Source organism: Hemiscyllium ocellatum, chromosome 39 (genome assembly GCF_020745735.1).
Source record: "Hemiscyllium ocellatum isolate sHemOce1 chromosome 39, sHemOce1.pat.X.cur, whole genome shotgun sequence".
In the NCBI taxonomy this organism is placed as follows: domain Eukaryota; kingdom Metazoa; phylum Chordata; class Chondrichthyes; order Orectolobiformes; family Hemiscylliidae; genus Hemiscyllium; species Hemiscyllium ocellatum.
In genome coordinates this window covers 11,393,081-11,406,263 of record NC_083439.1, presented here as the reverse complement: position 1 = coordinate 11,406,263, position 13,183 = coordinate 11,393,081, and the positions used below count along the sequence as shown (strand labels likewise).

The following is a 13,183-nucleotide window of genomic DNA, read 5'->3' as shown; positions in this document are numbered from 1 at the left end:
TTTTCCTGTTCTGTGTGGTGCAGCATTTTGGAACATCAATATATTGAGTTGCAGAGGAGCAATAAAGGATTAATTGTTCCCCCTCTGCAGTCAATATAACTTCCAGTTTCAGTTGCTTTGGGTTGGTGCCTCAATTCTGAAAGCTTCATTTTAGACACCATTCAGTAAACACAACAGAATGGGAAATCCTTCACTGCTGTATCCCAATCTATGTGACACTCTTCCTATCTTACTGAACGTGTCATTTTTATTTAGCCTGTCTTCTTTCGCTGACTAATTTGGCATGGTGCTGAAGCTGGTTCCAACACCTTGTCATTTCTTCATTTCTGCTCTTCAGAGAATTCAATCTTAAACACAATATGAAAATCAAAATCAAGCATAAATTAGACAAACGAAAGAATATCTCAAATAAAATTTAACTCAGTAAGTAAATGGACCAGACAGTATGGCACTGAGATGCACAGTGAGTTGGTAAGTTGGATACAAAATTGTCTTCGGCATAGAAGACACAGCATAGTTGTGAAGGGGTGTTCTTCTGCCTGGAGTTCTGTGACCATAAGGATCACTGCTGGAATCTCCACTGTTTGTAATACATATAAATGACTTGAATGAAAATGTAGGTCATCTGATTAGTGAGTTTAAAGACGACAGGAAAATTGGAGGAGTTGTGGACTGTGAGGAAGGTCGTCAAAGGATGCAGTAAGATATAGATCAGTTGCAAAGTTGGACAGAGATGGAGCTTAACTGGACAAGTGTGAGGTGTTGCATTTTGGGAGATCAAATGCAAGAGGAAAGTATACAATAAATGGCAGGACCCTTAGGAGCGTTGACATACAGAAGGATCAATAGGCCCCCAAAAGTGGCAACACAAATGCCTAGTGGTAAAGAAGGTGTCCAGCCAACTTGCCTTCATTGGTCAGGCATTGAGCATAAAAGTCGGAAAGTCAGGTTGCAGCTGTATAAGACTTCAGTTAAACCACTTTTGGAGAATCAGGAGCAGTTCTGACCGCCACATTATACGAACAATGTGGAGTCCTTGGAGAAGGTGCAAAAGAGATTTACGATGCTGCCTGGATTGGAGTCAATTAGCCAAAGGGAGAGGTTGGATAAACTTGGATTGGTTTGCTAGAGAACTGAAGACTGAGGGGGTGACCTGATAGAAATATATAAAATTGTGAGAGGCATGGATTGTGTGGCTAATCAGAATTTTTTGGAAATATCAAGTATTAGATGGAATAGATTTAAGATGACAGAAGAAAAGTTTTATTACAGAGAGGGTGTTGGGTGACTGGAATGCACTGTCAAGGGGGGCGGTATAAACAGATACAATAGTGATGTTTCAGAGGAATTTTGACAGACACATGAACAGACAGGGAATAAAAAGATAAAGAACATATATGGGATGGAATTAAGTGGGATTAGTTTAGAATGATACCATGGTATAAACACTGTTCCTGTGCTGCACTGTTCTACATTCTATGTTCTATATGCTAAGCAGATCCAGGCATGGTTCAGATTTCATCATTGGCATTTTTTAAAATATTCATTTGTGACATGTGAGGGCCATTGACTAGACCACCATTTATTACTCAACTCCAACCATTAACAGTCAACTACTTGACATTGCTGTCAGTCTAGGGTCACACAAAGGTCAGATCAGGTAGGGACAGTGGAATTCCTTCTCTGTGGACACTTGTCAACCAGATTGGTTTTCATGGCAATTCACAATGGTTGCTATTAGGCTAACCTTTTATTCTAGATTTTTACTGAATACTAATTTCACCATTTGCCATGGTGGGATTTGAACCTAGGCTCTCAGAACAGTACCACTATACCACCACCTCCCAATAATGCAGTGTTTGCTAATCTTAGCTGAGCCAGCAGGGTCACACTGACTGACATCTGTTTGAAAGGATGGAGGAAAGAAAATATCAGTTTGTATTTCTTTTGCACCTGATCATCATCCTTTATCTGAAGTTGTATGTAAGCACGGTATGGTGCCGCTGTAGGGTGTCTTCCTCTCCATTATTCCCACTCCACAGTTAAATAACTTCCCAATACAAGGTCACCCTTGATGAACTATAGTTATTGGGACAATCAAAGGATGGTCAGTGTCTGTGAAGCCATGCACTAGCGTGCATTTCTAATAAGGAAAGAATAAAATGCAAAAACATATGTCCATACTGCTGTCCTATTTACTGTAGTATTCATCTTACAGCATAAAAGGTGCTAGAAAATGTATTCTTCAGGAAATTGAACATTGAATTATTATTTTTTTTGATCTTTACATTTTTCTAAAACTAACGAGCTTACCTTTCCTGTAGAAAATGTTCGCATCTTACTTCCCAAGTATTCTGTGAAGGAGGCTGTATGAGTTCTTTTACTTTTGTACAACGGTCTTGTGGGAAAAGGAAGAGCAAGGAGAAGGAAAATAACAAGCTTCTGTTTTCATCCCTGTTGGAGGAGTCGTCATTCATCGTTTTAAGCCCTGTACGCAACACAGAAACAGAAAACTGAAATAGGAGTAGGCCGCTCAGCCCTTTAAGCTTGCTCTGTCATTCAATGTGATCATAACTGATCAACCAACTCAGTAACCTGTGTGACAAAGTCGGAAGTATGTATGTTCACTTTAAAATACAAAGTATTTTCTGAATATTGAAGTAAGCTTAAATTGCAGGCTCAGCTGCCCGAATAGAAAGTTGGGAGATGGTCTGTTCCAAAATAGATACATGTAACAGTTGACTGTTAAATGGATACCTGAGTTTTGGTTGCTGTTTGACAACGATTCAAACTTAACCAATTAATTTAAATTATGCCCAGGATACCAGAAGCCAATGGAATTTGAATTTTATTCTTTTGACACCTGGAAACCAATTAAATTATAAGAATTTAAGCTGTCGTGGGTAAGCATAAACTCAACATTTTCAAAATTAGAGTAGGAGCAACTGCTATAGAGCTGGAGAGCTAACTGCCCATCTAAAATCTTGCTCTCAAAGAAATTAGAAGACAGTTTCTAGCAAAGGTTCCTTTTCCTGTAAAACATACTCGCAGTAAAAAGAAAAAAGGAGACTCAGGAAGATCAGCAGGAGGAAGGTTGAAGACAGCTTGAGACAAGTTGAAATGGTAGAGAATGTGTGGACTTGAGACTAAGTTAATGTAATGTTTAATAAGTGTGATATTAGAAGGCATTTTAATAGAATTGTGTTCAGTTAAAAGAAAGGGTATTTGGTTTGTTCATTGTTTTGTTAAGTATTTTTGATAAGTAGGAAAATAAATTGTTATTTCTCTTGAAATAGTGGAAATTAGAAGTTCTCTGTCACTCACTCACATTTAACAGAATATGAAGCGACATGAGCTTTCTGGATGCTTGGTTTTTATTAACAGTGGAGTTGGACCTCTGCGTCATAATACCTGTTCCTGGTCTCTCCCCACCCCACCCAATACATTTTGACCCCATTAGCCCAAAGAATGATTTCTAACTCCTTCCTGAAAACATTTAATATTTTAGCCTCAATTACTTTCTATGCCAGAAAATTCCACATGCTCACCATTCTCTGAGTTAAGAAATTTCTCCTCCTCTCAGTCCTAAATGACTTACCCTGTATTCTTAGACTGCTACCCCTGTTTTGGACTCTTTGGTCATCAAAAACATTCTTCCTACATTTACCCTGTCTAGTTCTGTTAGAATTTTTTACGTTTCTATGAGATTTGCCCCCATCATTCTGTTAAATGTCACTGAACAGTGTCTTACCTGATCCAGTCTCTCCTCATATGTCAGTCCTGCCACCCCTGAAATCAGAAATCTTCATTGCACTCCCTCCATAGCCAGAACATCCTTCCTCACATGAGGAGACCATAACTTCAAACAATATTTCATTTGTAGTCTCCCCAGGGCACTGTCCAATTGTAGCAAGACATTCCTGCTCCTGTAATCAAACTCTTTCAGCTAACATACCATTTGCCTTCTTCATTGCATGCTGCCCCTGCACACTTACTTGAAGGTCACCAGATCTATTTGCACCTCGCTTTTTCTCAATCTACTACCACTCAGATAATAATCTGCCTTCCTGCTTTTGTTACCAAAACGATAACCTCCCATTCATCCACATTATACTTCATCTGCCATGCATTTGCCCATTCACTCAACATAACCAACCAAAGCATCTCTGCATCCTTTTCACAGTTCATCTTCCACTCAGCTCCGTGTCATCTGCAAACCTGAAGGTATTACATTTAACGACAGAGACTTGTGGATAAAGACTGATGGAAGAATTTCGTATATCCATGGCAATGTTGTTGAGTCTTGGATCAGGGCACAGACCACGAAGCCAAGTGCACATCCCAGTCCATTATATTATGAATTCTCACCTGGGTGATTTCTGCCCTGGTTAGTTAATTGAAATCTCAAGAGCCCATTCACTGGCAAATGAAGGGCGGTGGGCTCTCTGAGCTTGAGGCTGTCAAAACATTGAAGGAATCGCAACTTGCCATTGCAAGTAGGGGTGAGAGAAGGCACCGGCTCAGTCTTGAGAAGGCCAGCAGCAATTTTAAACATTTTCAAACAGAAACTGAACACAGCTACCAGTCTAAAAATATGAAAGGAAAACCCTTCACAGTTACCCGTGTAGCCACAACTTTGGTCAGCTAGCAAAGCAGGGACCGACCTTAAAGTCTGCTTGGAGCACTGGCCTGTCTTGGTCCACTACTCAGGCTAAATCTTAACTCTGAAACAAAAAGTCTGAAATTTTCCCTTAGAATAAAAAAAATTAGTGGAACCTGCTGATTGAAAAAGGAGCTTGATAAAAGCATTGGCTTTGGCTTTTGCAATTAGAATAGACTTCAATATCTGAATTTCCTGAAGCTTGTTATGAGAGCTCAATATGAATATTTGGCTGAGTTTCAAATGGTCCAGAACCACTTACTGGGTCATAGTCATACAGCACGGATACAGACCCTTTGGCCCAACCAATTGAAGACAGCTGTATATACATTTTATCTGTTATTTTTAAGAGGTTACCAAAGGACTTTACATTGTTAGTGAAATAGTGGATTGTTTGCTATACAACAGATTGACCACTCAAACTATTTATACTTTTAAAACGGGTTTCAAGATTGAATTTTATTTGTCAGAATCAAGCATGTTTGATTGAGATGGCTATTAGATTCTTAGAAACTTCAATTTTTTTTTGTTACCATACAATTCCTGAGATCTGCCTACAGTGGATACTGTGTGAGTGGCTATGGAGCATAAATGAAGGCACAAAGGTATCCTGGGGATATGATGGGGCATGGAGAGATATGGGAAACAGAGGGAACATGACAAATATGAGAAGCAAGATGCAAGTATGGTGAAATAGGGGTTAAAATGGACCAAGTTAGAGGACTAGGTGGCGTAACAACCTTTCGTACAACTGGGCTGCTGAATCAAAGTGGTCTTCCAACAAGCCTACTATGGCGCTTGTAAGCCTCCTTGGTCGCCTGTGAACTGCCTTCACAGGTGATGGACCTGACTTTATCACACTGTGGAACACCACCATTCCTGCGACCCCTACCTTCACAAAACAACATTATTACCGGCAGAACCCTTTGAAAGGAGATGGATCTGTCAGGTCCACCAACCTTTTTACTTCCTTTTGTCCTATGACTCTTGGAGTTTATTCCTCAGTTATTCTCCACACCGTGTATCTTTGTTGCTCCTCAATAGTCCCAGTTTCTCTTATGTAAGCAGTTTGCCTCAGGTAGATCCCTTCTCACTTAACTAATAGGAAAATATACATTACATTTCACTACTCACATTAGAAGCTCCCAAAAGTAAGGCTTATTTTGACTGTGCAACACAAAGCATCCTGTCTAAATAGCTCAATGTTTACCCAAGAAAAGCTTTAAACATAAAATTAGTTGTGAATTTTTTATACCTTTGATGAAGAGGAAGTTGCCATCTCCGTCAAAAGCAAACACTGGCTCCCATGGTGATGCTGTTACATACGGGAAAGGCAAAATGAAGTGGCATAAAACATCCTTGCCAGTGAAGTCAAACAAAGCTATTGTGCCAGTTGTAAAGATGAGTAGAAACTAGGAAAAAGAAAACATAAGATCTCCTGTGTAAAATATCACTCTTGTCAGTTAATAACACAATGCAGCATCAAGTTTTCCTCTGGCTTCTGTGCCAGCGATACCCTCACTCTCTTGCTTTCATTGCTAACAGCACAGGGTGATGTAGAAGATGCAAACTCTGCACTTTAGACAGAGTTCAGGTTGGAACCTTCAGGTTTGTGAACATTAAAAAAAAAGAGGTCACTGTAGAACATGCAAATGTATTGTTACTAGTGCTGTGATGAAAGCAGTCAGATGTGAAGCAAAGGTACAAGAAACACGAGGTAGATCACTGTTTGAAGCAGCATTCTTGTGGCACTTTAACCTACATCAGAAACATCTGCAAAAGATTTCAGGTTTTCAGCTCCTCATGCAACAATATTACAAAGAGGCTTTGAAATTATTATTCAACTCACAAGGATTTTAAAATTGCTCCATGTACTTGTTACATTTATGTGCAAATCCTGACGGTATTTTTTTTAAACAACCAGTAACTTGCATTGTTCAGTTACTCCAATTCCACCTGTCCAATCTCCATCTCTGCGGTTTTTCACAATTTCTCTGTGCTTTACAAATATCTTATTTCTTTGATTCATTCTCTTTATGCCTCCTATTTACTCCTGCTATTGAACTATCTCCTGTTTTCTATACAAGCATTTCACAGGCATGTGATTCTTCCTTATATGTAATTGGGTATTTACTCTCGTCCTTTTCACTTTGCTTCTGTTTAAAATCCCTTCATCTGTAATGCCTCTAACCTTGACATTTCACTGTTCTTCTTCATCACTTCTTTCCAATAATCTGGTATGCCAGTCCCTTCATAATTCCTTTCTCAATTTGTCAGGTTTACATCTATATTTTACTTTTATTTCAAATATTCAGAATTTACAGCTATGGGCCATTTGTTTAAACAAGAAAAAGGACTAACATTATTCCGTGTCAGAAGTCCTTGATGGTCCACTCTGCTACCAAACATGAGTCAGGGCAGGATGTCGATTCCCATTGTGCTCCAATCCTCACCATATCCCATGTAGAAACACTGGGATTACTATCATAGAGAGAAGGAGTACTTGCATCATTTTTGACATGGTTCAGGGCAGCCGCCCTCTTTAAGGCATGGGTTTCTTTGCCATTCTATGGAGGGGAAGAAGAGGATGCATCATTCTGGATAAAAATGGATAGTTGATTGGCCTTAAGTCATCTAAGATTTTATCCTGTATCACCATGCTAGAGTATTATGAAAATAAGTATGATCTTTAGCAGGTTATATCAACTCACTATTGATGTCTCCTCTTCTAAATTCATCCTAAGCAGATGCAAGAAGCACCTAACTCCAAAATTTTTACATTAAATGGAACGGAGCATCAATTGAACCATGACCCATTCTACGTTCTTTCTTTCTTTCCGAGTTTAATTTGCTTCAATATCCTTTGAGGTCCAGAAATTCATGGCCAGTGTGTTAAATTCTGAATTATTCCAGTTAAATGTGGAAACTGACATTGTGATTAGATTAGATTCCCTACAGTGTGGAAACAGGCACTTCGGCCCAACAAGTTCACAACGACCCTCCGATGAGTAACCCATCCAGACCCATTTCCCTCTGATTAATGCACCTAACACTATGGGCAATTTAGTATGGGCAAATCACCTGGCATGGACATCTTTGGACTGTGGGAGGAAACCGGAACACCCAGAGGAAACCCATGCAGATATGGGGAGAATGTGCAAACTCTATACAGACAGTTGCCCGAGGCTGGAATCGAGCCTGGGTCCCTGGTTCTGTGAGGCAGCAGTGCCAACCACTGAGCCACCTATTGAACATAAAGTGAAAGAATAATATTCAATGAACGCTTTTAACAGCTGCACTCAAATCTAGATACTACTTGCTAATGGGACTTGCATTTTCTTCCTTTAGCAGCTGACAGACCTTCCTTCTATTTTAGTTTTATAGCCATGTCACAGCGCATTAATGTGCGCTTATGTCTGTAAAGGTGGAAGTGGAAGTCGTAGTTAACAATTTCCATACTCTGAGTCCCCAGTTCCAATCTCTGGTTGAGGCAGATCATTCGCAAAGAAAAAAGGCAGGAAGAGACAATATTGAAGCTCGGGTGTCCATCTCAGATGCATCTCGATCTCTGGAGTCAAGAGAGAAGCAATTATCTTAAGAAAGTTAATCTCTGCTAGGATACTGTACATAAGATGGAGCTCAGACAGAAAATAATTATAAAATGCACTGTCAGAAATTGTATGTTTAATATAGAAGATTTTAAAAAAATGTTTAAGGACAACTTTAAATGTTTTTAAGAATATAGTTTATTATAAAATTCTGTAAATATTTCTGACTCGAGTACTAATTACATGAGACCAGGGAGAAAACAGGGCAGTAACAAAACACCAAAGAGTTAAGTGACCATTATAAATAGTATTCATATAATTAGTCACCCACAAAGAAAACATGCAAAATAAAATAGTTTTCTTTTCATTGAATAAATTGTGTTGCAAGTGAAAGATGAGGGAGAGAGAATAGGTTTGGAAAATTTCCCAAATAAACTCAGGGACTAGTGGGATAGTTTTTTTCACTTTTGTTCTCACCAATTTGAGATTATCAATCCATTACAATTAATGGACAAAATAAAACACAACAGTGTGGTCAGCATAGAATGAACCACATTCTATGAGGGTGACACAGTGGCTCAGTGGTTAGCACCGCTGCATCACAGCACCAAATCCTGGGTGCGATTCCCGGCTCGGGCGACTGTGCGGAGTTCGCAAATTCTCCCCATGTCTACGTGGGTTTCCTCCCATGATCCAAAGCTTTGGGGATCAGGTGAATTGGTCATGCTAAATTGCCCATAGTGTTAGGTTCATCAGTCAGGGGTAAATATAGGGTAGGGGAATGGGTCTGGGTGGGTTACTCTTTGGAGGGTCGATGTGGACTTGTTGGGCCAAATGGCCTGTTTCCATACTGTAGGGAATCTAATCTATGTAGTTGAGAGTGTGTTGCTGGAAATGCACAGCAGGTCAGGCAGCATCCGAGGAGCAGGGAAAATTAACATTTCAGGTCGGAGCCTTTCATCAGGATTGGATAATGGATTTCTAATTCCGTCCCGAAACAACGATTTTCCTGCTCCTCGGATGCTGCCTGACCTGCTGTGCTTTTCCAGCAATACACTCTCAACTCTGATCTCCAGCATCTGCAGTCCTCACTGTCTCCTAGTTGATTCTAATCTAATCTACATAGCCTTGTGTACTGTAATTAGAGCTATTGGTTTGCAGTGATTGAATTTCTGCTTTTATTATAAGACTCCAGGAATTTTATTGGTACCTTTGGAGATCGTACTTCCTGATTTTATCTATTGTTTCATGCAAAATGCAAAACCATAGCTGGGCTAATAAAGATTACTAGACTATTGAGGTGTATTTAAAACATAACAAGCACCTGCCTTTGACAATTTTGGTACAAGTGCTACTCCACTTATGGTATTTCCTGGTTCTTCATTCCTATGAAAGAAAATGCATCTTATTAGTCTTTACCTCAAAGCTTTACCTCAAAAGTAAGATGTTTCATTGAATAATTCACGTGCTCATCAGCTTATCTGCCATATTTATCTTTTTAATACAGCTAACATTGGACCCACGTGCTACCCACTTCTTCCCCAAAGGTAGTCCTCTGCAACAGAGCTATTCCGTGTGACCATGGGTCTTGTTTTATTTTAACATTTGGAAAAAAATGGGAGATGGCAATAGCAAGGCATTATGTTGGAGCAGGAGCACGTTGTGGAATAGAATAATAGAATGCTGGATTCCAGTGGTAAGTTTTGGCAAGTTCAATTTCTGGAAACAGACAATATGTGTTGGGAAAATATGAAGGCAATTCTCAAGGGGTGAGAACAGCAGTTGTTGGCACTATATTTCATACCCGCACTCCTCTGATCTGGTTTTAGCAGTGGTTGAGAATCATGCCAATTAACCCTTTCTCACCCCATTGAAACAATTGGAGTATTTTGAGCATTTTTTGCTTTTAATTCAAATTTTCAGCATCATAATATTTTACTTTTTAATAAAAGCTCTTTCTAAGTATCAACATTCGATATTGGAAAACAACTTGATTGTTATCATATTTGAATAGGATTTTCCGCATGGATCTTCAACTACTGCAAGTGTTTAATACTCTGGCTCACCTCTCTCTCAATGTGAAGATGCTGCCTTCAGTATGTTTAGTCGCTGTTGCAAGGTAAGCTTCACCATTTTTACAAGTTATCAATATTTGAACTTTTCTGTATTCATCAGATAATCCGAAAGGGACACAGAAGTCGGACTCTAGAAAGTGCAGTGTCTGAATGATACTGTTGGTTGAAACTGTTAATACTGATATTGGAATGCCTGAAAGAAAATAGTTTTGTAACAGAATGATCCAAGAATTAACAAGCAGATCCAATTAAAAACTAAAATTAGGAGTAAGCTTCATGTAGTTGGAAAGTCTTGAATATTAACTGTACAGGAGTATAAATACCTAAATACAAATCCCAGATTGTGACTGTCCCATCCACAAGGGCAACCACTAAGAGAGATGCACACATTTTCACAGTGGAACAAGTGATTGGAGAGGCATTGGGCCAGACAATGTCAGCTTTTGGTTCCAGCTCTGTAGGACAAATAAAAAGCAAAATTATTTTGATTATCCCACATTCCAATCTTTATATTTAAACCAAGTTCTTAAAGGAAAACCTCAAAAGTCATGTACAGTAGAGAGTTATAATTTACTTTTGGAAATTACCAAAAAGCAAAGCAATGTAAATGATACCTGCAAGTTTAGAAATAGATAGGACAGAGATGAAAAATCAAGGGAAAGAAGTTTATTTTAAAACACACGAATCATGATGGGAGTGTGTAATAAGAACATTGACTGTAACAGTGCATCTATGGTTCAGAAGATGGCATTCTTAACTCGCAATTTTTCACTGGTGGGTTCAAGAGATACTCCAGGATTCTAGTCTCTAATCTTGGTTGCAGCTTCATTGCAATACTGATGGGGTGCTGCATCATCAACGCTTTTGTGCTTTGGATGAGATACTAAACCCAGAAGTCATCTTCTATTCATGTGGATTTAAAGAATCACATTATCATTCGAAGAAGACTAGCAATTCTCTGTTTGCAGGGCTTTAACTACAGCTTTCTTGGGCAACAATTCTACTTCAACAACCACAAAAGAAAGCTCAACTGGCCATTCAGTTCATTGGGCTAAATCTTACATTTTTTTGACTTCAGTGCAGGTTGTGTAGTCTTTTGGAGAGATTCTTGCTGTGAGGCCAAGTGTGATTCCTTTCCGTATCGTAATAAACTCCCCTCATTAGCTATCTACCCTGCACCTATCGAGTTCCCCATTTCCATTTACAGTCCCATGCTCAGTTCCCAGAACAACTCACCACTCAGTGAATATAGACTGGCATCCCTTGCGTCCGTGCCATCTCTGAGGGGCTGCTATGCACCTGAACAAGCATTGGCAATCAACTGGCAATCCCATCACTGGCAGGGTACAAACATTTACTTTGCCTGCAATGCATATGTGCAAAGCAACATTTGCAAAGGAACTGTTGCTGTAGTGTGCTAACCCATGCTTCATGAACTTGGCCCATCAATGTCCTAATGTCCAGCAGACTTTGATCCATCACTTTCACCCATCAAAATGATATTCATTTTGTCCATTCTGTGGGCAGAATTTTCAGGTACCCTTCCCAGAACCTTCATGCCCATGGACAGCCCATTTCAATCCATGTCACTCAATGAGCACACCCTCCACATCGAACTTTGTCTCCTTAACCCTGACAGTACACCCTGATGCCTTCCCTGCTCTTTTATATTTCCCCTGTGCTGCTGCAAATTGTCCCTCCTGCATCTTTCAATGCCAGTTGCCAGTGTGCCTTGCTTCCTAAGCTGCCTTCAAATGTATTGGAGAGATGTCATGATGGTCATGAGGTGTTGGCAAATGTCAGATGCCAATGTCTGTGGACAAGGTGTATGCGTGGTTGGTGCCCGTGCATTGTGCCCTGAGCTGCTGTCTGATGCTGAGCAAAACAGAAGCTCCTTGCAGCCAGGGGCAAGCTAAACTCACCAAGTACCCACACTGATTCCCATGTTGCGATTTCTTGATGTCTAGCTTGTTTGGCGTCTTTGGTAAGATAGGAAACCAAATACCGATGAGGTGAATTTGGCAATTAATAAAGCATTTAACAAGCTATAGTCTCCTTTAATTGGAAACTCGCCACTACCTAATGAGATAACTTGCTTTTCCACTCAGCAAGAGCATAAAGGATGCCATAAAATGCTCTCAACATCGAGACAGACCTCACTGGAATGCACATAAATCCTGCCACATATCTCACCTTAATGTATATCGCCTAGGTCTATGTGAACCATAAAACCAGCTGCTGAACCCTCCTACACAATAGAATTCATTATATTTCAAACTAATTAATTGTACACAAAGCTCTGAGAGTAGAAGTGAAAAGATACAAATGTAGGCCTCTTATGTTTTGGAAACCAAAAAGGCAGCTAGATTTCCTTTTAAGAACAAAGATTTCGGTGAGGAACTTTGAACAAAAGGTTAACTTTACCAATATTTGATCCAATCACAGCTGGAAAGATAACATAGCTATTTGTGCTAATATTAGGTGATTACATTGGTCCAAGCTCCTCCAAAAGAATCTACCGATTGCATATTTCAAATTAAGTTTTTTTTGTGGACACAGGAATCTCAGTTTTATCTGGACATTTTTCGAAGTATTAATTCACTCCTTTCAAGCCCACTCCATTGCACATCATAGTACTTTTACCTATCTTTTCTTTCCCTACAGGTATTTTCAGTACATAATGGAACAGAATGTGGCTGCCATTCCACCACAAACATAAGGCATTGGGAATTCCTGGAAAGAAAATCAGAAAGTCAGTTCATTAGGTCCATAATATCATGCCCAAGTTGCACAGCTTATATAATAATGGGCACACATTCCATTACATTCTCAAGTTTATTACACAAATTCAAAATTATTACTCTTTTCTGACTAAATATTCATAAGCTGTACTGTTGCTC

General features: G+C 39.5%; 1 protein-coding gene across 1 annotated transcript in view; it reads right to left on the bottom strand.

Annotated features, from left to right (window-relative positions):
- The window catches only part of wdr93 (WD repeat domain 93), a 52,957-nt gene that overhangs the window by 14,824 nt on the left and 24,950 nt on the right, over nucleotides 1–13,183 (bottom strand). The window contains exons 7-10 of the mRNA XM_060852851.1: nucleotides 12,927–13,016; nucleotides 10,680–10,738; nucleotides 7,114–7,227; nucleotides 5,916–6,072 (exon numbers count right to left, since the gene is read on the bottom strand). Of these exons, the coding sequence (XP_060708834.1) occupies nucleotides 5,916–6,072; nucleotides 7,114–7,227; nucleotides 10,680–10,738; nucleotides 12,927–13,016 (420 nt within the window). The remainder of the gene's footprint in view (nucleotides 1–5,915; nucleotides 6,073–7,113; nucleotides 7,228–10,679; nucleotides 10,739–12,926; nucleotides 13,017–13,183) is intronic.